Source organism: Miniopterus natalensis, chromosome 2 (genome assembly GCF_054644295.1).
Source record: "Miniopterus natalensis isolate mMinNat1 chromosome 2, mMinNat1.hap1, whole genome shotgun sequence".
NCBI lineage: Eukaryota > Metazoa > Chordata > Mammalia > Chiroptera > Miniopteridae > Miniopterus > Miniopterus natalensis.
Window position 1 is genome coordinate 105,284,960 of NC_142082.1, and position 26,324 is coordinate 105,311,283.

A 26,324-nucleotide genomic window follows, 5' to 3' on the forward strand; every position below is an offset into this window, starting at 1 on the left:
GGACCTGACTATGTAAAACACAAACCATATCTACAAATAGACTCTACTCACATAGTAGAGAAGGTTTACAATCTTTCTTTTTTAATTTATGGAACTCTGGTAGCTAAAACAAATAAATGCAGCTTCTTGGGTACCTCTGCAGAATCTTAAGTCCCTACAGAACTTTAATATAGAAGAAAAGAACACTAGAAATCTTGAATTTTGGCTTGTAATTTTTAGTTCTATCCACTTACAGGCTATAAGACCATAGAAAAATTAAATCTTTCAAACTGCATACCCTTGGCTCAATTTTATGATTCTACTTAACTTAAAAATAAGTCACAAAATAAAAGTTATCTAAAAAAAAAAATCACAAACATAAATTCAGTTTTGTTTATACTGTAGAGATAGCCATGTGGCCATATATTTTTCCCAGAAGAGTCAACTACCTAATTCTCTTAACCTGATATTTATGGAATTGTCCTCTGTTACCCCTGCATACTTTTCTCACCATTGAATTCAATGGTTTCACTATCTTCTTCATTTAGATATGGATACACATACACACCCCTAAATATAGTATGATACATAAGAATTCCTTTGGAAAGGGAAAAATAGAGCACATACTTATATTTGCTCAGTTTATTGGTGCTGGCTCTGTGTCCAAAGACACACAAATTAGGAGGTTGATATCCATGATAGTGCTTCTATCCCCAACCAGCTTTATATAACTTTTAATCTGTACTTTTATTGGGGGTTGTCAATAAAGTTAAAATAGAATTTGTTAAGGTTGGCAAAAAATGTGACCACTAAACTTAACTATAAATATATATACATTCAAATACTTGTCTGAAAGAAGGGGCAAGAGCAAGACAAAGCATATAATTCCCAGCACTTAAATTCTATAACACAGAAGTATTGATCACAGAGTTCAATGTATATATAACCAAATTAATCTTGTACAAGGAACATGTGATCTTCAACTAATAGCATATGACTACACGATCACATGCTGGACCAAAAGCAAGAAATTTGTAATCAGAATTAAAAGCTTTGGCCCTGGCCGGGTGGCTAAGTTGGTTGGAGCACCATCCCTACACCAAAAAGGTTGTGGGTTCGATCCCCAACTGGGGTGCATAAGGGAGGCAACTGATTGATGATGTTTCTCTGTCCCTCTCTCTAAAGTAAAACAGTTAATATTCAACCGTACCAAAAAGCATTATTTCCATGCAAATAAATACCACTAACTAATATCAATGATGATTCTCATAAAAGAATAAGTCATGCCCTAGGTGGTTTGGCTCAGTGGTTAGAATGTAAGCTCTCAGACTGAAGGGCCTTGGGTTTGATTCTGGCCAAGGGCATGTACCTCAGTCAGGGTGTGTGTGGGAGGCAGCCAATCAATGTGTCTCTCTCACATCCATGCTTCTCTCTCTCTCTTTCTCTTCCACTCTCTCTGAAGCAGCAATGGAGGGAATGTCCTCAGGTGAAGATTAAAAAAGAAAAAAAGAACAAGTCATAAACATAAGTAGAAACAAAATTGATACTTTACATTATTAAATTATGTATAGAATTATCTGTTTAAGAAGGCAGATAAATTGTATCAGCATCAGTGATTCTTTAAAATTTTAATGTACATCTAATCTAGTAGGCAGTTCAAAAATACATTACACAAGAGAAGATTTTCTAAAATGTTACTGAACACAATCTATGTTATGCTTCTTTATTTTTCTTTCAAAAACTTAGCAAGCCATTCACATCAGAAATTTAATTCAAGAAAGATGTAAAACAGTGTACTGGATACTGCTAATCCATAAAATGCAGCAATGAGTTGTTCTCACCTGCTGAGAACTTTGTATTGGCTGGGAAGATGAAACCCCTGTTATGCTACTTGAGGATGGCTGACCTTGGCTCTGCCCCTGTGCCTGGAGGAAAGAAGTAAATACAACATATTAGAGAAGCCCTAAAGTAAATGCACAGAGAAGTCAGGCTTTTGCAATAAATATTAAGCTCCTGAGAGTTTGCTTGAGTAAGATGAAACATTAGCTTGATAAAGTATATATGGAAGAGACCGTTGGGGAATCTTTTGTAAGAAAAGGTTAGAGAAGAACATATTCTGATCACATGTGAAAACCACTGATAGTCAGAACCTAACCACTTCTGCTCAGACTATAATTTTAGCTGGCAAAAATCTAAGATTCATAATAAAATTATTATTGACAATAACCAGGAAAAAAGTAATGATTACCAATGTAAAAAAAGCCCCTGTATGTGAACAATTAAAGAAAAAAGGTATTTCATAATGCTAACTTTGTTCCTTTTGCTATTTCTTGTAGTGCCATAATGACTTTTTTTAAAAAAAGTTAAAAAAATCTGTGATCATCATTAACTGTCTACAGTATTAGTTCTCGACTAGGGGCAATTTTGGCCTCACCTCAGGGGACATTTGGCAATATCTGGAGACATTTTTGGTTGATGCAACTGCGAGAGGTGGCTGCTACGACCTAGGTGAGCATCGACCTACGATCCAGAAGATCGTGGTTTGATTCATGGTCAGGGCACATGCCTGGGTTGCGGGCTCGATCCCCAGTTGGGGGCGTGCAGGAAGCAGCTGATCAATGACTCTCATCATTGATGTTTCTATCTCTCTCTCCCTCTCCCTTCCTCTCTCTGAAATCAATAAAAATATATATTTTTTAAAAAGTCTAAGTTAAATAACAGAATGTGAGAAATGAATGTGGGACTTTATACAGGTAAGTTAAGGAAATGAAAAGGCCCACCTTTGCTGTTCCATTTCAGTTTTGAGAGGTTTCTTTGAAGGTTACTTGGGTATGACAACATTTCATTGAATCTTAACCACTATAAATATTGTTTCTGCAATATGTCTGCAAATTAACTACCCTGATATTTGAAATTTTATTTTGGAAAGTTTAAAGAAGAATGGCTGGCAGTGCATTAAGACTTACTGTGCGGGCTGACAATTAGTGTAATGATGTGAGTGCACTACATGCCCATGCAATATAATTTTCAAGCTTCTGGATCTTTTTTATCCTTGGTGCTAGTCTAAGTAAATGATACTTTAGTACACTTTCAGGGTTGTTTATGCCCACATAGGAAGAAAGTATGAAGAACAACATACAGTACTTTATAAAAGAGTAGAATATTTAAAAGAGCCAAATGATGTCTTAAATATACAGTTGCATAGTCTCCTATATTTGATAAAATGTATGAAAAATATATAAAATAATTAATACTAACTCCACTTCTTGAATTTTATTTTGTCTATTATTTGGTCTTCATTTGTAAGAGTGCATAAGCTCATAAAAATACAAAATTTAAATTTGTTGATGAAAATACCAAGGCCTGAGATATGTATTGTTCCTTAGCTTACAACATATATCACAAATTCTTAAAACAAATTAAAAACAACAACAACCCACCACCCACATTAGATTCTAACTTAATTGCTAAAAATTAGAATTAGTCAACTTTATGGATTAACATTTTACTTAGACATTTACTTAGTGACTTGTTCAACTAACGCCTTTTTAAAAAGGCATCTTCATTTTGTTAAAACAAATTCCTAAGATGTTTCCTTTCTGTCTTTTAAAATCCTTCCACAATAATGAAAATTCTGTGTATTGTTAATTCTATATTAAAAAAGGTATCCTTAAAAAAAAACCACACACAAAAAACTAGTCATGTTTATTTCTAGGGAGAAAGAAATACTTCACATTAGTATTTATAAATAATCAATGCTGAGTCAACTTCACATTATAGACATTTGCATTTTACTACTAGTTTTAAATATTCTATCTATGGATAGAAGTAATTGATTTTGACAATTGGCTAAAATTCTAGTTTTTGTGTTCTCTTTTCCAAGGGTTTGCATATATTATACGTAAATTAGGCAGCTTCTTTCTCATATTTTGGTCTTAAATACAAGTAGTTTATAATACCCCCAAACGGAGAAATTCTACTTATAAAAATAATATTCCTCATAAATGGAAAGGAGGGATAGAAAACTTAAATGTAATGGTGCGCAGTAGGGTAGTTTAAAATAGTGGAAGTTTTCCTATAACCTGTGGATGGAGTGCAGATCCTCCTGAAGAATATGAGGCAGATAAAACCTGCTGAGATGTGGTTCCTTGGGGGAAACAGAAGAAAAGTGGGGATTCTTGTAACACTGTCTGAGGCAGACGGATAAAGGGTAATGAGACGTCAGAGCCAAAAAGTGCAGCTGCTCCCCCTGTAGGGGGAGGTGATTGAAAATCACTGGGGTCTGAAGAAGTAATTTGTGAGGAATCACTGGAATACTCTGGGCTTCCTATTGGCCAGTTCTGTCCGATAGGCTCTACCACAGAAACGGTCAATTCTGGGGCATGATAATTATGCTGTTCTTCAGTCACAGGCTGCAGGCGGCCATGTAATCCAACTGATTGAGGAGGTGGTTCTTCCTGATTCAAGTCCACTGCAACCTGTTGATTTCGGTAAGCACGCTGAGGTAAAACTGCCCCTCCTTCTCCTGAAGAGGAGCTCGGAGTGTGAACATGAAATTCAAATACACAATTGCTTCTGCTCTCATTGTTATGAGTTAACACAGCAGGCGCAGAATGAGGAACAAAGACAGGGTGAAATTTCAAACGTGTAGCATCTGTACTGATAGGTGCAGAAATACTAGAGAGGGGAGATCCTGGACTCAATCCAGAATCTAATCTTAAATTCTGAAGGTGTCCTACCAAGAAAGCCTGTCCAGATGGAAATTCAAAGACAGAACTTGAGGTAGGGCCCCCTTGTACTGGCTTCTGTTCAGGTATCTGTTTCATAGGACTTGACAGTACAGGTGAGTTGTACGGAATACCCTCATACTGTTCTGCCACCTGGGCCTGGTACTGTACCCCAGCTAGATACAATGCTTCCTGAGGAACGAAACAGTGAGCTTCTTCTGGAAGTACTAGTCCAGGTCTACAGTCACTGTAAACTTGAGGTGGTTCAAACATAGGATTGACCTGTATCTCACATGGCTTTCCAGTTATTCTACTGGCTGTAGTACCCAGCATAACTACAGCCTCTGGTGTCCAGTTAGCTGGGCTGCCACCAGGTGGAAGAAGATTTTGGCCAACAGTCCTCAGCAGGGGTTGGAAGTGGTGAGTTTGGGCTTCCAGGAAGGAGGTGCTCTTACGCCGCTGGGAAATGGCCACCTTCGGTGGGCAGGTGGGAGGTGGTGAAAAAGAAACTGGACGATCATGAATAGTTGGGAAAAATATCTGTGATTCTGGGTATGTTGGGGTCCCCCCACACGGATGCACCATGGACTGAGGCTGTATCAACATGAATAAGACAAGTAATTCATACATTCATATGTGAAATTACATTTGACATGCACAACTGGGTAGCTCTGTGTAACTCTAAGAAATGGTTACACCAAATTTATAATTAATAAAGAAATAACAATACTTGTAGAAATTATGTGCATAGTAAAAATCCATTAAATACATCCAGGGTCCATGTAATTATTCTGTGGGACTCTTTGCATCAGATAAAAGCTGCTTTTCCACAACTTTCCTTTCTCAAAGGAAATGGAAGAATTTAACTTTCTAAGTGATTATTCTATTTTTACTGACAATTAATATGCTTACTCTTAAGACCTAATATAAATTATATCAGTGGAAAAAGAGTTAAAGAAAGAGTAAGAGTTAAGGGAAGATAATAAACCCAACGATTTTTATAATATAAGAAATGCATTTCAATTTAAGCTACTGTACAAAGTCTACTTATATTCTATATTTTTATTATCTTCTTCTGTTAGAGGCTTCAATGTTATTTTCTTATCAAATAATTGTATGTCTTCTAAGTAGAAATCAGAAGAGATTTTTGGTGGACAGTAAAAAATACACAACTTTAGTTACAGTAAGGTCTTTCTCTGGTCTATCCCAAACTAGATAGTTAATTTTACTACATGAAACATGACAGATGCCAAATTATTACATGTCCACTTTTATGGTCCTAGTTACGGGTTGCATAATTTGGTGTTCAAATCAGGTGAAAAGAATAAAATAAATACAGCTGACTTGATTTAACAGCACTTTTTTGGGTCACAGAAGCAGTTTTGGATTTAAAACTCTAAATTTAGAATCCTATCTTGCCAAATGCAAACAGTGCACACTGTAATAATCCACTTTCATGGGCTCTTTTTAAAAAAAGATCCATTTCATTTTTTCAATATAGAAGACACCTATCAAGTTAGCAAAATAACTCAATTGTTAACTTCTTCACAACATCTAAAAGAGGGTTTCTATTTAGTATCCAAAAGCCATATCATTCTCCTAGGTAAAAATCTGAAGATTTGGGTGTTGCTAGATCAGAATGTTAACTATATTCTCTATCTGGAAAAGCAACAGCAAGGTCCCACAGTGTTTAAAACTTTATAAGACAGATCTTTTATAGACATGAATGGGGCCAAAGAAAATCATATGTACTATACATGTGACTAATATATTCATTAGACTCAAGATCCCACCTTAATCAATCTAAGAAAAAAAAACTTTCATGAGGGAACATTATGTGGCCTTTTAGTTTGCTGGCTAACACATCGTTTTAAACAGCTAAGAAATTAAAATCAGCTTTCACCCTTCAATTATTCTTCACTAACTATGGGAAAAGAATAGATTCATCCAGTTTCATTAGCATTCCTTAGAATAAAGTGAAGAAAAAGCACGTTTGGATAATGTCTGATAAAGAGAAAATTTGCCTTTGATTAAGCCAACAATGAGTTTAAAATTAAATAATACACATATTCTTTACTAGGATATGAAAATGCAAGGATTTGTATAATGTCAGTGGGGAACAGGAGAATATTTTTAAAAAGCTAAATTTTATTGTGCATACACTAATATGTGTCAAGGGTGTGATAAGCATTCTCTCTCATTACCTCCTTGCATTTTTTCCCCTTAAAGCCTTATAACAAAAAAAATTTCCTACAGGAAGAACTGGTATCCTAAAGCATAACATATTACTAAGTTTAGTCCTGTTCTTTATTTAATTTTTATGAAAATTCTTGATGCCTGGATGTATTCATTGGTAATAAATTTTCATTTGTCAGGAAGTTCATGGTTACATACAGTACTGACAAAGAGGGAAGGCAGGCTGGAGCGTCGGTGCTTGCGCTGAGAGGCAGAGTGCATAGGCAGGACACTCTCCAATGCTTTACAAAGCTTTTCGGCAAAAGTTTCCTCAGGGGCAGTCCGAAGGAGGGAAGGAGAAAGAGGTGCAGACAGCACTGGTGGTGGGGTGGAAGGAGCACTGGGAGAGATGCGGGACAGAGAGGGAACAGCAGAAAGATGGGGAACACAAACCGACATGCTACGGCCACGACGAGGCTAAACAGAAAACAAACACACACATGAAAAACACAGCACTTTGAAAACAAAATAACCAAATGTACAATGATAACAGGGCATAGCTGACATAAACAATTTTCCCCCAATTCCACAAAGCCAATTCCAGAAAGCACAACTGGCTGATCACTTTTATTCTCTCTACACTGCTGGTCAAGTACAGGTTTTTTTCACGAACAACCATGATAATGATCAATTATCTTCCTAAATATTCTAAAATAACATGAATTGTTATGAGTGTATGAATAAGAATGAGTGATTGAGGTAGCAGAACATACAGGGTAAACAATGAATACTGGCTTGCAGCTTCTGCAAACTTCTTAAGATTAAACAAGAATGAGTTCTATTAGTTTAATGCACATAATAAGATGGAGAAGATTTTAAGTCTAGATTACTTTGCACAGGCTCTGGAAGCCTTAGAAAAGGTTTCTCAATTCTATTTGAGAAGGCATCAGATAAAAAAGTTACTGGTTCACAGTATTTTATTACACTTTCCTATCTTTATCTGTAAAGGTAAGTCATTTTCTACTAGGAAAAGCATCTTTCTAGTAGTAATTCACAATAGATATAAGAAACATTCTGTATTAAGTAGTCAATGAAAAAATATCTTAAATGTGAATCTCTAAAATATAACTTTAAATTTTTTTTCAGGTATATCAGTGATTCAATTTAGGTTTACAAAGTTTAAGGCACCTTAACACAAAGAGTAGAATATAGATACAAAGCAGTACATCTAATACTGGTAAGGTTGTCCTGAGCAAGATTTTTATTTTATTTTCAGATATTGTAAACTGCAACTAATTACATTTTCCCCCCAAAACTGGCTGCACAGAATGCTATGAGCCAAATTTATGGCCCATCAGCAGCAAGCATGTAAACATCATTGTATGATTACTTATTTCATTCTTGGTTCTAATTTTCTCCACCCTTGTCTTTTATTCTAATTTTTAAATTCTACTTATAATTGATATATTATCATAAGTCACAATAAAATCTTTCTGAAATAAGAACAAAATTATCAAAATTATTAAGTCCTCAATATTTAATAACTCTTCATGACACCTCCACAGAATACTATCATTAAAAGGCAAGGCTGTCATTAACAGTCTGCTTTTAGCACATCAATAAATAAAGCTATGTTTGTGGCTCAAATATTTAAATTCTTCATAAATTATTCCATTTCCTTTTCTAGAGACCCAATGTTTGTAACCCTGTAATGAATGGGTGAAGCCAAAAAATTAAAAATAGCTTTCAAAAAGTCTAGTGTGATGATCCAGAAAAAAATCAATTGTAATGAGTAGAAACTGACAAGAAATTCTGACAAATAATATCTGTCAGATCACAGAAATACATCTATACACTCTTTATAAAGTTCTTCTAACCTACCTAATTTATCAAAGGTCAGAGAAGTGGATTGTTAAAACATTAGTACATTAGTAGTTTTCTTTGTTACTGTGGCCATTCATCTTGAGACCTAGCCAATGTAGGAATGATGAATGTACTCTGAAATAAAAAAACACCTTTTTATCCCAAGCTGTAGGATAAAAGACCAGAGTAAGCAGAAGTATTTTCTTAACAGAGAAAGATTTTCATTTATTCAAGAATAAGAGTTCCATAAAACTCAGATTAAAAGCTTTCTGAGAAAGGGAAAAATCTATCTGCCTAAAGATCTCACTAAACAAGAGCTATACAGTGACCAGTTATTCTTCAGTCCCTTCCTGAGTCAGATGGTATATTTTATTTACCTCTGTAGACTTCACAGAGGGTCATGAAAAGAATCGGGCTATTATCTGACGATCTATTTTAACATTCTATGAGAAGCAAAAGTGCCTAATGTAAAACATGGGGTAATAATGTATATATATGTGTGTGTATGTATATGTGTGTGTGTGTATATATATATATATATAAATTCATAAAATATTTCAGAAAATAATCTCCCTCAGTTGATTCTGAAAATAAATCAGTAAGAAAACAGATACTAAATAAAGGGTAAAAGCAAATGAACATATAACAGGGAAGGAACTTGTGTCCAACAAAGACTTTAAGGAGGGAACACACATAGCAACCGATGATTAAACACAAGCGCTAAATTAAATGGTCATACAAATAAAGGATTCCTTCACTCTAGAGTACTCACATGCAGCATTCTATAACGGTCTGAAGGTCTTACCTGTGTTTTATACAATAAAAAATCTTACAGAAAATACTTAGTAATTCTTTTAATAAGTAAGCTTTTGAAAAACTCTCCTCACCCCCAACCCCAAAACACTTACATATCCAACTTATGCTGCTCTCAACAGTTTCAACTCTAAAGTGCTAAAGAGAGCATCATTATCTTTAATCAAAGGCAGAACAGTCTAAACCTTGTATATAGCTAAACTTTCCATATGTATATCTAATCTATATCTATCTATATCTACCTAGCTATCTGATCTCCTACCCTGCCCGAACTACTCTTAATATACTCTAAAATAAATCTATTTCCTTCAGAAATATACCATTTATATTTTCTACTTCAGACTCATGCTGTTACTTGGATACCAGAAAGAATTTGAATTTAACATGTTATCTATTGGCTCTCATTACAGGCTTACACTGTCTTACACTGTTACTTACCATACTTGAGGGTGGATATACCCCATGGGGCTGAGATTGTGCTTGGACAACAGAAGCCGTGTGCCCTGGGAGTGTGCCAGTAGAATGTGCCTGTTCATGTTGGGAACCATATGAAACTGTCTGTTGGCTGCTCACTCGAGATTCTGTGAAGACGGAAGATCCCTGACCACTGTCAACAGTCCCGTCAGCTGAAGGAGAAATGAATTGTCAAAAAACAGAGAGAAAAATCACAAAATGGAGGTTCACATTTTCCCCATCATAAACTGATAACTTTAGGATCCAATCGTTTTTTTCTTTGCACAGACTTGAATTAAATAAAAAATAAATACTAGTTATTTAACTAAGTATATTTCTATGTTTAAATGAGAGATCCATATGGAAAAAAGTTTTAATGGCTTAAAAAAAAATTCCCTATTACAGATTCTTATTATCTGACAAACAAGAGAAAATGGAATATTGTTAGTCAGCCTTAAGTTTGACATAAATTTCAGTCTTGAATTTGGAGATAAGTGGGTTCTTAGTATTAAGCAGGTAGTTCTATCAATTTCTAGCAGTTTCACTAGTTTCCAGTTTATACATTATTCGGCTTTGTTAAGAACTAAACCAGATTAATGGGTTTAATTATGAGTAGCTAACATAAACTTGTTCATTATTAATTATATTTCATTTTAAGGAATTGTGAAAAGTAGAAATCTACAAATTGGAATTTTCAAGATGACGGAACCTGCAAAATCATCTTATATCCTAATCACATTTCCTTATTGCCCCATCCTTCTTTGCTATTAGTCTTGGACCTAAGAATAGAAAGAAAAGGTAGATGGCAACCATTTCAAACTGATTAATGTTGCATTCATAATTGAAAACCAAGAGGCCAGTGCAAATCATTAAAAGAAGATAAAAAGTCAATTAGGAGTATCCTTAGCATACTTATCCACTTCCCAAAATACTTACATAACACAGATATACTAGGTTGTTGATACTGTAGCTGTTGATGTTGGTCTGCCTCAGGTTCTTCAGGTTCTACTTGTGTAGAAACTGAAGCTGAAGTGGCAGAGGCAGTTGGTATGCCAGTGCTAGCAGAGGGGAGCTGCTTGATTCCTGCTTGGGAAGCACTTGATTGTTGTTCTGCTTGCTGTTTGAAACTGCTTTCTTCCTGCATTCTTTTTTCTTGTTCTTCCCGCACCAACTGCCGCTGCTCTCGTTTTCTCTTAATTAATGACACTCTATCTTTGATGGCTTTTGCCATGGTCTTGTGATCCCCTTCACAGACATACCCAGACTCTACCTAAAGGATAAAACAGTACATTAGGAAGCAGAAGGATATCAAAAGAAAACAAACCAAATATAAAACAAAAAAGGCCCTTTTGGGAGAAAAGTAGAGAAGAGGAAAAAAGGACTCTCTAAGACTTGGTCTTAACCAAACTGTGAAATTAATGGTTTACATTATGCATTTCCCAACCATTTTTGTAGATAGTCATGGGGTGGGTGCCAGGATCTTTGTAGAAACTTGGGGGGGGGGAGGTGTACCTTCACTTCTTACAACAACAAAACAACAAGAAACCTAAAACCAAAGTTTTTAAACCAGATATGTCCCATTAGATTCTATTCACTGTGTTTCCCACTCACATGTAACCATTAATATTAACCTGTGTTGCTTTTACTTCCTTTCACTAGGCAACCACTTAACCTGATAAAACAATTGTAAATATGTAAAGGTTAAAAAACAAACCTCAAACAGTACAAATAACTAACAAAAATAAGTATCTCCTTCATACTTAGGCAAATACTATTGAGTGGGTCTAATAAATTCTAGTATATATTCTATAAGTGTCTTTGCATAGTAAATGACTATTTTAGGCATTATGACAAGCCTAAAATTGGTGAACTGTTTCCTTTTTGAAAAGTGGTCTTTTACAATACTTCAAAAAATAACTCACCAAAGGCTTCCTACATAATTTATCTTGAAAACTCCCTTCAAAGTAAAAATAATTTATGATCTATTTATAGGATTTATACAGTGACTGATCAAAGGCTAATGTATCAATATTTAGGAAATATGATTTCTCATTCTAACTAAATATGCTTATACAAACCAGGAGTCATTCAACATTAAACTTTCAAAATTACTTCAGAATGTCTTCTAGTTTCTTTCTTTCTTTCTTTCTTTCTTTCTTTCTTTCTTTCTTTCTTTCTTTCTTTCTTTCTTTTTCTTTCTTTCTTTTCTTTCTTCTTTCTATCTTTACATTCTATTCAATCCATCCATACATACCTATACGTATCTAAGTCTATATATCTTTTCCTCAAATAAAAATAATTTGGGGACCATTAATCAACACAATTTTATATCAGTGGGATATGCCATATACATTGCTTCATAAACTGCTTTTTTGCTCAACAATATCAATGAACATAAATCTGCATCAATTTTTAAATAGCTGATTAGTGTTAATTTACCATTTCTTGAGCAACATCTTCTGGCACATCTCTGTCCAAGTCAAAGGAAAACTCAATAGCTTCATTGTCTTTGTATTTTCCCTTTAATTTCTTAATATCTTCAATACGTAGCCATAATTTAATGGCTATCTTTTCTCCATCATCTTCTTCTGCTAATTCTACCCGCACCCCTGTTTCCTCCTGGAAGAAGGCATGGTTCAAAAGGTCTTTGATAGAATATCTTCCAAAGAGAGAAGGAAAAAAAACAAACACAAAACACATAAAGCTCCATTAGATTGAAAAGATAATGTTCAAGTGTGGCTGATTATTGTTACACTTAAATAACGAAAAAAGGACTGTGACAAAAACAAGGGAAATTTTATAACTCATTTTTTCATTACTCCATTTGAACAGTGATTATAGAGTTTTACTCTCAAGTTATAGAATGTCACGACAATCTCATTTATGAATAAAAATTGAAAGTGTTACTTTTAAATCTAATGATCTAATCTCAGTTAACAGTGTACTACAACAGCAAATAATACAAAGAATATCATAGCTCCAATATACCACATAATCGTTTATATAGCATTTATAGTTAACAAAAAAATCCTCATATGTGATCTCATCTGATCCTTGATCAACATCTAATGAGATATCCTAATTATTAGGATATGTAAGTTCAGAGAGGTTGAAAATCTTGCTCATAATTATAAAAGTAGCATATGGTGGAATTAAAACTCAAACATAAATCTTTTTATTTCAAGTTCATTACCTTCTACTACAGTAAGCTTTAATTTTACCCCTCAAAATTCTCTCAATTCCTTGTTCAATAATTTGTGTACTAGACAAGCAGAAGGCTGATTGTGGAACAATCTTCTTTAGATAAATGGTCTCAAAATACCGGTAATCTAGTAAACTGTTCCACCCAGAAAAGAAACAGAGCAATATGATTGAAGACTGGAAACAAATATTCCTTTGTTTACAGTAAAAAAAAAGTTCATAAAGAGATAAAGGACTCTCCTTTTCAATCAGTGTATATAAAAATAGAAACCCAAATTAAATTTCTACTAAAAAGCCTTAAAGATCATGATGTTAAGCTCTTCCAAATAATGAAGTTATGAAAAGAGTATGAGACTGGAGAAGTGAAGATATGGAATTCTTTAATTTGGTTGATATACCTGATTGCTCACATTCTTCTGGAGGTAGACTATGCTCAACTTACAATTTATATTTGTACTGGCTGATCTACTTTTTTTTGGAGGGTGAAGGGGGATGGTGAAAGTGGATTATTTTTCAAAAACAGACACTGGACCTTTGCCATGCCTAACGGGTGATGAATCAGCTATATGGCAGATCAGTTATTTGCCACTCCTCTGAGAAAAGTCCTCTGTTAGTACAAATGACTAAGCCAGATCTCCTCCTAAGCTTTGGGCGAAGTCATCTCTTTTTACTCAAAGGAATTTTGATGTTTTGCTCTTCTTCAATTTTGGCATAATAAAAGCAAATCAAGACCTGTATAGTTGAGTTGATTTTAAAGAGCCAATATTTTATTTCACCTTTTAGAATTCAATGGATAAAAAACTAAGAAACAGATCTGCTGCATTAGAGATTGAACCCTATTGAGTTTTTTGGTGGTTGTTGTTAATTCCCACCCGAGGATATTTTTTCCATTGATTTTTAGAGAGGGAGGGAGGGAAAAAGAGAAACACTGATGTGAGAGACACACAGCGGGACCAGGGATTGAACCTGCAACCCAGGTATGTGCCCTTGACTGAAAATTGAACCTGCAACACTTTGGTGCAGGGGCCAATGCTCTAACCACTGAGCCACAATGGCCAAGGCTGAACCCTATTGAGTTTTATATACATCATACTGATGCTGTAGCTATCACTGAAAGTAGATATTTCAGGTAATTCTGGTTTAAACTCTACCAAACCACAGTTTTACAACATTTCAGTATATCAAATTTGAATACTACCTTCAATGGACAAAACTCTACTTTTAAAGATATTATAACATAAATAGAGAAACTAATCACAAGTATTAAATACACCTTAGATTGAGTGTTTTATTCAGAGCATGTTACATTTTAGGCTTTTTGCTTAAGCAACAGGTCAAGAGGCAACTTACCTTTCATCTTTGTTTTGCCGTATGCATCCTTCAATAATTTCCTTCACTTCAGGAATTGCTACTTTGTCAAAACTGGCTGGCTTCACCCCCTGAAAACCATAAAAACACATTAATAAGAGCAGGGCCTTAGAACTTTGACTTTCAATTGACTCTTAAGGTTCCATTAGATTGCCTTCTCATCAACCTGGCTTTTTTCAACCTGCAGGAGCTGGTTCATGCAGGCTGAGTTGAGTAGTCGCAATTTAACTCCCACAAGACAACAAAAAGAAACAGATAGTAGGTGATCACTTACTTCCATGGCTTCTACACATGGCTAAGGAAAATTTTAGAATGTTGTCAACATTTTCTGCTGCGTTTCAAGTAAAAGAAGTTACTGGCTAAAAAGAAGGCCAAACATTCTAATTGGTTGGAATATCTTTTGTTCAACCCTGTTTTCTAACACATTAATCAACACAGCAATTAACTGTTTTGAACAGTGAACTCATGTGTGGGCATGAATTCACATGCTCAGTTTGGCAGATATTCTATTATTACAGCACTCTTAAACAAACTCAACACGTATAGGAGTTAAGGATTTGGACTGGTTTGGCATGACAACTGAAGAGCAAACTGTCTTATACATATGAAACGTAAAATGAAAAGTGATGTCAGACCCATATGAAAGACAAACTGTCCAATTAATTTCAGAAGAAAACTCAAAACCATACTAAATAGCCTCACAGTGATATTTTAGAATCTTCATGAAGTGTAAATTCTTTGCAAATAAAAATTTCAGCAATGTGTTGAAAGATACAAGAATAACATAATACCCCTATTTGAGAGGTGGTGTGGATAAAGTCATCTCATTATCTATTCCCAACTCATCTAAGTAAGCATATGAATTGAGTTGAAGTAGCTACACCGATACACTATCCAAGTGGCACCTAAACACACAAAACACAGGGAAATAGGGCAGAGGAACTAGAAAAGTTAGAATATATATAAATTCTAATCATCTATAGTCTCAGTAACAAGATACATTAAACTGAAATTAATAATAATTTGATACATCACAGAAATGCATGTAATTTCTTATAGACTGAAATGAAATACATTTGACCCTTGGACAGTGTGTGTGTGTGTGTGTGTGTGTGTGTGTGTGTATGTTGGGGGGGGGGTTGGGGTGCTGACCCCCATGGGCAGTTGAAATCCCTTTATAACTTTTGACTCCCCAAAAACTTAACTACTAATAGCCTGCTGTTGACCTTACTAATAACATAGTTGATTAACACATATTTTCTATGTTAAATATATTATATACTGTATTCTTACAATCAAGTAGCTAGAGAAAATGTTATTAAGAAAATCATAAGAAAGAAAAAATACATTTACAGTACTATACGTATTTATTGAAAAAACAAACAACAAAACATGTATAAAGGGACCTGTATAATTCAAACCTGTGTTGTTCAAAGGTCAACTCTACATCAAATGGTTAGCTCAAAAAAGTTTTTTAATACTAGAGTTGTAGTGAAATAATTCTTATTATTTACTCACTGCATTATTCAAAAGTCCTAATTTGGAGGATTCTGTCTCTACGGCTAACCTTCACAGCAAGGAACTGTCTAGTAGTGCTGATCCTAAAACTGAATCAACGTATGTATGTATGTATGTATGTATTTATTTATTTATTTATTTATTTATTTATTTATTTACTTACTTATTTATTTATTTTTTAAACATATCTTTATTAATTTCAGAGAGAGGAAAGGAGAGGGAGAGAGAGAGAGATAGAAATATCAATGATGAGAGAGTCATTGATCAGCTGCCTAGCCTGCAAACTGGGCATGTTCCCTGACCGGGAATCGAACCCCGATCTCCTGGATCCTAGGTCGATGCTCAACCGCTGAGCCACGCCCAGCCGGGCTGAATCAACGTATTTAAAAGGTTCACTTCTGAGTAATGACTACAAAGATCACAATTTATATTTTCCTTAGTTTTTAAATCCAGCAAGTTAACTTTTCCAAACTGGTCTTTAATTTTATATAGTAATTCTAATAAAAACAAGAAAATAATGCTGCTGAAGCAAAAGGCTGCTTTAATTGAGCAAAGGGGTATGGTATTTCAAACTAAGGCTTAAGAAAATTTGAACTGCCCTAGCCAGTTTGGCTCAGTGGTTAGAGTGTCAGCCCGTGGATGGAAAGGTCTTGAGTTTGATTCCGGTCAAGGGCATGTACCTCGGTTGCAGCCTCGATCCAGCTCCTGTCAGGGCGTGTGTCGGAGACAACCAACTGATGTGTGTCTCTCTCACATCGGTGATTCATTCTCTCTACTCTCTTTCTCTCTCCCTCCCTCCCTTCCATTCTCTCTCTCTGAAAAGCAATGGGAAAAATATCCTTGGGTGAGAATTAAAAAAAAAAAAAGAAACTGTTTCAAGAAAAAAAAAGGATGATGCACACTGAAAGTTCTCTGGTAGTAGAAACACTGAAGGTTTTGTTTTATATTTGTTCATAATTTTCTACAATAAACATGTAGAACTGTGTAAAAGCAAATTTTAAAATGCTATTTATAAATATAATGGGAAAAACAATCTAAAATACTGTATATTGAGTTCATAGAACATTGACTACTGGCAGAAAATTATCTGAAAGGCTATTCTTTGCTAAAACTGGACACTAATATATCGTTAGCCTTTGCATGTAAAAACATTCTAAATGTTACAGGAAAGTGGCTAAAGAGAATATAGAATATGATTAGGAAAATGTTCCTTCTTCCATAAACACATTTTAGGGAAATGTAGTTTGGCCTTCTGGCACTAAAACTCTACATATTAAGTTAATAAAGTATACACACACTGATTATATTAAAAGACTCTTCTGTTTCAATTTAGGATAAGCATCCTGGAAAGACGAAAGGATTTAACAGAAAAGTTGAATTCAGTGTGAACTGGACAAGTAGAAAGAGCTGAGCTTCAGATTCCTTGTCAAGCAAATGGGAATACCTGTACAATTCACCTACCTATATTCACAGCAGCTAGAATCAAATGTGATATCTAGGTTAAAAGCTCTTTGAATTATTAAGTTTGCTGATCTAAGGCCACTTTGGAGTTCAAAGGCAATCACCAAAGATAATAAAGTTCAGAGTTAAAAGGAAGCAGAGAATTCTCTTGAATAATAATTACCAAGATCCACTGTGAACCTGTTTTCCCCCTTAGTCCTCTTGTTAATCCTATCCATTGCAAACATATATACATTCATGACTTTACAAATAAGAATTCCTATTTACAAATAGAAATACTAGTTAAACAAATGAGATAGAAAGTCATCAATAGCAAAACCAGCAACTGTGCATTATATAACACCTTGAATCTACTAGGTTAAGCTACTTTCTCAATCTATAGCTAAGATTTAGGCATGGGAAATTCCATACCAATGCTATACAACACATACATTTAGAGGAATGTAGTTTGGCCTTCTGGCAGTAAAACTCTACATATTTAAACGTCACTGCTGCCTTAAAAAGTATATTGCAGGTACCAAGGTAGCCCAGTAAAATGGAGACACACTTTACCAGTCTAGCAGCTGGTATTGAAAGATTAAGGCTGCTTACTGTTACTCACTTAGGTAATGAAAAGAGTAAAAAGAAATTCACCAGTCAGTTACCATCAAGAAGTCAGAATTATCAAAATATCTAGCAGAGGTATTCTGAATCATTTGAGAAGCAAGGCTACATAGGGATTGTATATTTTAAAAGACCCAATGTAAAAATGAGTATGAAACCTCAAGACCCTTAAAGTGGCCTACAGAAAAGACATCTGGGACATATAAATAGAAAGATGCTTAGAAGAAACAAGTACAGGTTTTCATATATACCTCATACTCACAGGCTTCTTATTCTTAGGAGATGAGAAAACTCAATGTATTTTCAAAATTTTTAACGGATAAAGGGGGCCAAATATATGGTGATGGAAGATGATTTGACTTTGGGTAGCAGGTACAAAATGTAATATACAGATCATGTAACACAGAAATGTACTCTTGAAACCTGTATGATCTTACTGACCAGTGTCACTCCAATAAATTTAATAATTAAAAAAGCTGGCTGAGATTATTCTAAAACATGATTTTAAGCACCAGATAGAACAAAATAATGATGAGAAAATGTTTTAATGATAAAAGATTTCATCTTTTTTCCTTTTAGTTCATATACTTTAACAAAGGTGATCAACTTAGAGCCTAAACAATTCTTTGTCATCTCTTCTTTACTCCCTTATTTAGCCACACACAGTCCTATCCTTCTATTCTTGTTCTGACCAGTAAAAGCAAAATTTTGCTCACCTGTTGTGAATGAGGTTCAAAAATACAACACAGAACATATAAGGTAGATAAGTTCAGGTAATATTTTAGACATAAGAAAAATGAATAAAGACACATACCCTCTTATTCCATTCTTCCAGAGCCAGCAACCCACTAGCTCTAGAAATATTCTGCTTACTTTTGTAATTCACAGGATCTCTCTCTAGGCAGTAGTGTTGTATTGTGTTTCTTTGCATTAAACAAAAGTACTTCTTGAACATCTAACATTTAAGGTATTTGGGGGGGGGGGTTATACAAAATTATGTATTCTCTTAAACAAAACAAAAAGCAAAGACCACTTTTGTGCAATCTTAAATGGAGTACAAAAAAATAATTGCACAAGAGTTGATATAAGATAAAGGATTGTAAAATATGTTGTTTTATGTGAACTAAGAAAAAACAAAAACATAGGCATGTATTTTATAGACTGAGTTTTTCTTTGAATTCTATATACTTATGGTTTGCCAACTAATCTGCTGGAAAAAAAAAAGGTGAGTCATAATATAGTATTCTTCTGACTCAATCTTCCAAGTCTTAAAAATCATCAGCACTTGCTTCTTAAAAGCTTAAGTTTCAAATGTGCTAAGGTAACATTTAACTATCTTTTCATAAAAGTAAAACTTCTCCTAACCATTCAGAATTGAGAAAAGCCTACTTTCTCCTCACACAAAATGTAGTGTAAGTTAACTGAACTTTAAAACTTTAAATATTTTTTAAAAGCATTCTGAAATCAACTATTTCAATACTTTAACTGAAACTTTCTACACATACCACCACCACCACCACCACCACCACCACACACACACACACACACACACCTTTTGTGTATTGAAAATTCTTACCCACCTCATTTACACTATCCTTTTGAGGGCAGCAGCAGCAATGAGAATTTAAGATGACAAACACTGAGCAAAAATCTTTCTTTGTAAAATCCATCAGAAAAGGCAAATAGACTAGTAACAGTTAGAGGAAAATGAGGGATGGAAAATGAGTAAGACGTAAATTAACAGAGTAAATTAAATTAGCCCACAGCATAAGCAAGGCATACGTCAAAGTCAGATTGAAGCATAATTTCTTGTTTCACATTAGCCATGCTTCCTCAATTCGCAGATATGAGTTTGCTCTGCTCAGCCAACAGTCTTATTTTAGATTGGCCCTTTAAACAAAACTACACTCTATACAGCCGGGAAACTGTTCTGCTACTCTTCTTCCTGCTTCTCCTCTAACAGCAATAGTGCCCTGGACAAGCAAAATGAGATTTTTACTTGCTCAAAGCTCCACCCATTATGCCCACAAGTTCTGCCTCCTTGACATCAAAACCTACACTAGAAATCTCTCTAAACACTCCCTTCCCCCTAATCATGTTGAACTATGCTTTTAAAAGAAAATGGGGATTGAGTTCAATGATCAAACTGTAAACTCAGAATATGTAGCCAAAAGTACACTGGACAAGGAAATCATAATCCTTCTCAGTTCAATCTCTCATAAAACAAGTCTGTGTGAACTGGGCCATATCCCTTAAACTCACTTGAAAAGTGTGGATTATAGTTCCTCTGTTTACCTAATATAAAAAGTGGTAATATTAACGTAAATGCCTCACCACTCTCTCATGGTACATTAAAAAAAAATAAACAGCTGTGAATTGGTTCACAGAAGTAGTAAGAATTTATTCTTTCCCTTTCCCTTCTATTAAAAAGCCTCAATATTCTTATCTACTTAAAGACATTTCCATTTGCCGGAAGAAGTCATGGGCCCAAATAACTCCTTTGATTTTAGTGATTAAAGAAAGGTTTTGTTCATGGCATTAACAAAGATGACAGAGAAAGTGTTGTTCATTGCATTGTTTTAACAGGTAACAGAATAAAATCTTATCACTTGTAATTTGGTAAGCTTGAATCCCCATCAAGACAGTGGGTACTAAGGCTTCAATTACTAAGCAACAGTAGCATAAGATAAGGGCTTGGAATACTGAAGGCTAGAAATGACCATGAATTCTAACAAGCTATTTCTTTCTTTTTTTTAAAACCTGACTCCAGAGAGAGAGGAAGGGAGAGATCAGTTGCCTCCCATATGCGCCCTTGGTGGGTGAACCAGCAACCTGAGTATGTGCCCTGTCAAGGAATCGAACCCATCACCTTTTGATGTACAGGACAACACTCCAACTAAATGAGCCACACTGGCCAACAAGCCATTTCAAAGCAGTTACCATTGATCTCTGGCTCAACATAATCCATTGCTACCAAGTAGGTAGTGTAGCATGTCAGGTATTGGTCAGAAATACAGCAATGTGGTCCACCATTACCTCCAACTTAAGTGTTTGAGCAAGCCTGTTTAGGATTATGGTTAGCTAACTGAAAATGGAAGAGCTAGAAAACAGGTGCCTTGTTCCCTGCCTGCTTCATGGTTTATCAGATATAAAGATGTGGGTAGGTTTTTATTTATTTTTTTATGGTACCACTTTTATTTATTTCTTTATTTCTTTATTTCTTTATATTTTTAATTTTTATTTAAAATATTACAGATATCCCTTTTTCTCCCCAATGACCCATTCCACCCTGTCCCACCCCCCTCCTCAGTCCCTTTCCCCACCATTGGTGGGTAGGTTTTTAAACTCTACTGAGCAACAAACAAAACCAAAATGAGGTAGCTTTCTTAGTACAAAGATATAATGTAGTCACAAATATCTAGATCTATAAAGACCGGTCTTCTCTACATATTAAAATAAGAGTTTTCAATATATACAATAAAAATTCCATTCACATACAGATAACAATTCACATGTCTAAACTCTAATTCCTCGTTCAGAAAGTCCATGCCTTTCTCTGGATTTCCCCATTTCCTTAAATAGTATCATCATTATTTCCATGTTCCAGAACAGAAAACCTAGTCATTCTTGGATGCTTCTTCCTACAATATTTAACTACTGTTATTGACTATGAGCTCTTTAACAAAGATAAATGTTTAAAACTGCTGGCAAACAGTTCTGCAACTAATACTCCTACTGTCCCCTCCAACAGCCAAAGATCACTGGCCAGGAAAAATGTGATTTCTACTGACTTGCTACCTCTCAACGTTGTTGCTTCTTTTTATAACAATTGTGACCACTCAAGTTCAGATGATCAAAACTGTAATAACCTCTTTAAGCTTAGACCAATTTAAGATGGGCCTTGCTGTTTCCATTTTCTCTGTCTCCAATTTGTACTTGTGGCCAGCTCAACCATCTAGATTCATTTAATCATCTGATATTTAACCCATTTCCAATCATCTGACATCATTTAACTGACATCACACTGCTCAAAAATGGCTAACAGTTTACATCTACAAGATGGCCACAGAATCACAGATCTAAAAAGAATCTAAATGAGAGTCCCTCTTGCCCCCATTCAAATATAACAATGGCGGGCCAGAAATTAATACCAAGTCAAAGTTAGAATTAATTCATTATTTCAATTGGAGTGTCTAGTCTACTCTAGTAGGCATCAGACACCTACTAGATACACATTATCTTCAGCACCTGGAATAAAACAAATGGAGTCTATATTCCAGTGGGCTGGTAAAGCAAAACCTAGAATCCAAATTCCACAATGTCTGGGGTTCAGTGTTACTTCTAGTCCATGTTAAAGTGCTTTTAGTGTCTTTAATCTGGTGTGAAAAGTTCTCAGAATCCAACTCCTACCTACTTCTCTGCTTCTATCTACCCAAGATAAGTCTAGTCAAGCTGGTTACTCGTTCACTGAATACTTAATGCACATTTTCACTGACAAGAAAACTCTTCCTACTCCCCCCTTTTTAAGTCAACTGAGTCCTACACTTCCTTCAGGGTATACCTCAAATCATACATAATGAGAAGGCTGAAGTATGAATCTTTTGGAATATAAGCTATTTACAAGATACCAGGAAAGTCAATACTGTTATAATGTACATAAATATAGAGAACATCTTTTTATACCCTACCAGTTTAAACTTCTATAGTTTAATGCTTTGTGAATTATATATATTCAGTGTGAATAAGTAAAACCAGCTTTTCTGGGAAATTCTGAAATAAGGATTTCACAGTTGTTCTCTAGCACCTAAAATAGTGTGAATGATACCCAGAACTGCTTGGTTTAAGATTAACAGTCGATTAATATTAAGAACCTTTAATCTTAATCAGATCACAGTAGAGTAATTGAATGACTCTGAAAATCACTCACAATGTTCCCAAGACACAGCCCGTAATACACAATTTTCTTTTACATAAATAATCCAAATTTACTGAATGGAAACAAATAAACTTTATGAAAAAACAATTTCAGCTAATGCTGGTGGATTTAGATCTCTGAGCTAGCACAAAAATTCCAGCTGCTAAAAAACAACATTTTCCTCAACTTTTCAAACCCTATCTAATCAGGAATCAGCCCCAATTGTTTCTGTAAAAAAAAAAAAAAAAAAAAAAGAGTGAATTGCAATCTGTTATATAAAAACTAAAAGGAATTTTGTCCTAACTGCTTTAATTCTGTTTTTCCCAGACAGAATGTTCAAACCTTGCAATCCAAAGGCTAATAGAATCAGTGACAAAGTCAACTTACACAAACAAAGTAATTAAAAATCCCCATTATTGCTAACTTGGTTGTTATAAGGCTGGATTCAGCCAGATTCTTACTGGTATGAACCATTAGTTTAGAGGAATTTGAACATACCTTATGATCCCATTGGAAAACAAGACTCTTCAAACTCCCTACCAAATCCAGCTAGTTCTATCAAAGAAAATTAGTTTACCTCATAATTCCTCAAGGCTCATTACTCTCCAATACATGAAAGCTTTTATACCACTCCAACCTAAAATGCACTATCCTTCATATATCCTTTATTGATGTTATTGTTTACTGTAGTTTCTATTCTTTTTAACAGCAGACAAAAATTTGCCAAGTATATTACTACTCTTATTTGGATCTTCTTGTTACCAATGGCAGAGATTTTCAAGATAACTGAAAATTTTCTCCTTTGAACAGAGATCATTAACCCTTTACACAGGGCTCAAACCTGCTACCCATGTATGCAAAGATTTTTCCCCTTGAGGTCTAGAAAATAAGGTTAAAAAAACAGGTAAAGGAAATAATTTCAAGGTTTGTATTTGTATCATTAGCAATGCTTGATTTCTGACACCCACATACTGAAGGGTCCCAGGTTCGATTCTGGCCAAGGGCACATACCTCGGTTACAGGCTCAATCCCCGGCCCTGGTCCGGGTGAGTGCAGGAAGCAATCAATTGATATGACTCTATCACAATGATGCCCCTCCCCCTTTTTTCTCCCTTCCACTCTCTCTGAAAAAGTAATGGAAAAAAATATCCTCAGGTGAGGATTAAAAAAAAGATAGTATATGTAAAGCACTTTTGCAAGGTGATTGGCAATAAGCAAGATTACAAATAAATGTAAGCTCATTTGCTCTCATTTAAAACTTAACTTTAAGTTCATTAAACACATTTTAATCACTGCAATTTGCTGAATGTCACTGAATAAAAGGCTAGAACAAGAGACAACTTATTTCACTACCAGGCATGTCATAATGATGTTAATGATAAGAATGGCAATACCTAGGTAAGTACTGATTGATAAATGCATATCAGGCACTTTACTACGTTCTATATCCTCAATCCTCCTAAAAACCTTACGCTCTGAGAAGTTAAATAACTTGACTAAGTCAAGCAGATCCAACTCTAGAGTACATTTCCTCCACAGGCAACATAAAATTGTGTTTCATTCCCTACAATTCTGTATTTTCACAAACAGCGAGAGCCTATGACTTGCCAGTTTCTAAACACTAAGGAGTACAGCAAAGAGCAAGTCAAATAAAACCTCCAACCCATAGAATTTGTATTCTAATTGGGACTTTAGATAAATATTGTAAGGCTCTGATAAAAGCTACGAAGAAAAATAAAATCACAAAGGGACAGAAGTAAAATGTGTGGACACTTAAGAATGTTTTAGATAGGGTAGGCAGGGAAGGCCTCTCTGAGCAAGCAACACTTAGACTTGAATAAACTGCATGTACAGAACAATGACATACAGTAGTTTATCATCAGTGCACTATAGAATATGATTATTAAACCATAGTCTACATTTATTCCCCTCACATTGCCACTTACACAGACAGGTTTAAATACCCTTAGATCACAGACTGCCTTTATAATTGACATTTATGGATTCAGTATAGCATTTTGATGTGAGCAGGGGATCTGGGATGGTAACTCTGTTATTTTATAGATACGTAATCTTGAGCTAGCCATCCTGGGCTTCAGACTGTTTATTTATAAAAGTGTTAACAGTAGTAGTATCCCCCGACCCAGAGTTGTTGGAAGAATTAAAATATATAATACATGCAAAGTGTTTAATGCAATGTTTGGCACAGAGGGTATATATGTATTAATATTTACACTGCTGTAAGCAGCTATTTGCATGGCAGTGTACCACTGCAGTGTCAGACATGCTGCAGTAAACTGACCTATAGAGGAAAACAGAAACTTGTCCTTGAGGTTCAGGTCTAATGGGGGAACAACAGTTAATATCAACATTAATAATTATTATTATATTAATAAGACAGAGGTAGAGTACAGTGGGAACATAGAAGAGAGAACAATATTGGCATGACTTTCTTCTAAGAATCCTAGAAATACTTCTGGTAAAGAGTGCCAGAGGACTGAGGATACTGGCTCATACCTTCATACAGATTTGCCTCAGCAAACCTGTCACAGCAGGCCAATAAAGCCCTAAGTTAAATCAACATTCTCAGGAATATTGTCTTTGAGCCTCTCAAGAAGATCAAAATCCCCTACTTTAGGTCTATAAAATCCATCCACTTTACTGTAATTACTACTTCAGCGTTTACCTTCCCTACGAGAAATTGGGAGGAACAACAAAGCATGTTATCTTGTTCACTGCTGTATCCCCAAACTGGCAGGTAGATGATAGCCAATTAATAGATATTAAATAAGTGAATAACTGTTGAAACAAATTTTTTAAAAAGTGAGAACTAGAGCTTATGGTTCAACTGACTAGAGTTCTGTGATCTTCAGAGCTAAAAAAAAAGTAATCCTGAGCTGTTAAAGATGGACTTTCCTTTCCTTTCCTAAGTTAGCACAAGACCGATAGAAGTCCTTGTACTTAAGAGGGAGCAATTTAGTGATGACTGATTGGTTATACATAATAAACTTGGGTGAGGATTAAAAAAATAAAAGTTAAATTACATCCAAAGCAGACTTAAAAGAAAATACAATACTTCAAGGCGTATTTCAAAATAGTCATTACTATTGTTTACATAATCATATAAATCATTGTATAATGTAAGCACTTACTTAAATCCCCCAAACAGGAGAAAACTTTAGGAAATTAAAAAGGACATAGCCCTTTTTATTCTTCATTGGAAGCCAGAAATGGAGGTTGGTGAAATC

The 26,324-nt window shown here is 34.9% G+C and overlaps 1 protein-coding gene across 20 annotated transcripts in view; it reads right to left on the reverse strand.

Annotated features, from left to right (window-relative positions):
* Window positions 1-26,324, reverse strand: part of WNK1 (WNK lysine deficient protein kinase 1) — a 145,833-nt gene that overhangs the window by 34,474 nt on the left and 85,035 nt on the right. For 11 of the 20 annotated variants that reach the window (XM_016224847.2, XM_016224843.2, XM_087814468.1 and 8 more), the window contains exons 5-9: window positions 14,562-14,650; window positions 12,450-12,669; window positions 10,947-11,280; window positions 9,996-10,183; window positions 1,821-1,904 (exon numbers count right to left, since the gene is read on the reverse strand). In XM_016224847.2, coding sequence (XP_016080333.2) covers window positions 1,821-1,904; window positions 9,996-10,183; window positions 10,947-11,280; window positions 12,450-12,669; window positions 14,562-14,650 — 915 coding nt within the window. Of the gene's footprint in view, window positions 1-1,820; window positions 1,905-4,061; window positions 5,301-9,995; window positions 10,184-10,946; window positions 11,281-12,449; window positions 12,670-14,561; window positions 14,651-19,741; window positions 19,849-26,324 lie in introns of all 20 variants that reach the window. The other 9 variants (XM_087814463.1, XM_016224838.2, XM_016224844.2 and 6 more) reach the window with 2 other exon arrangements.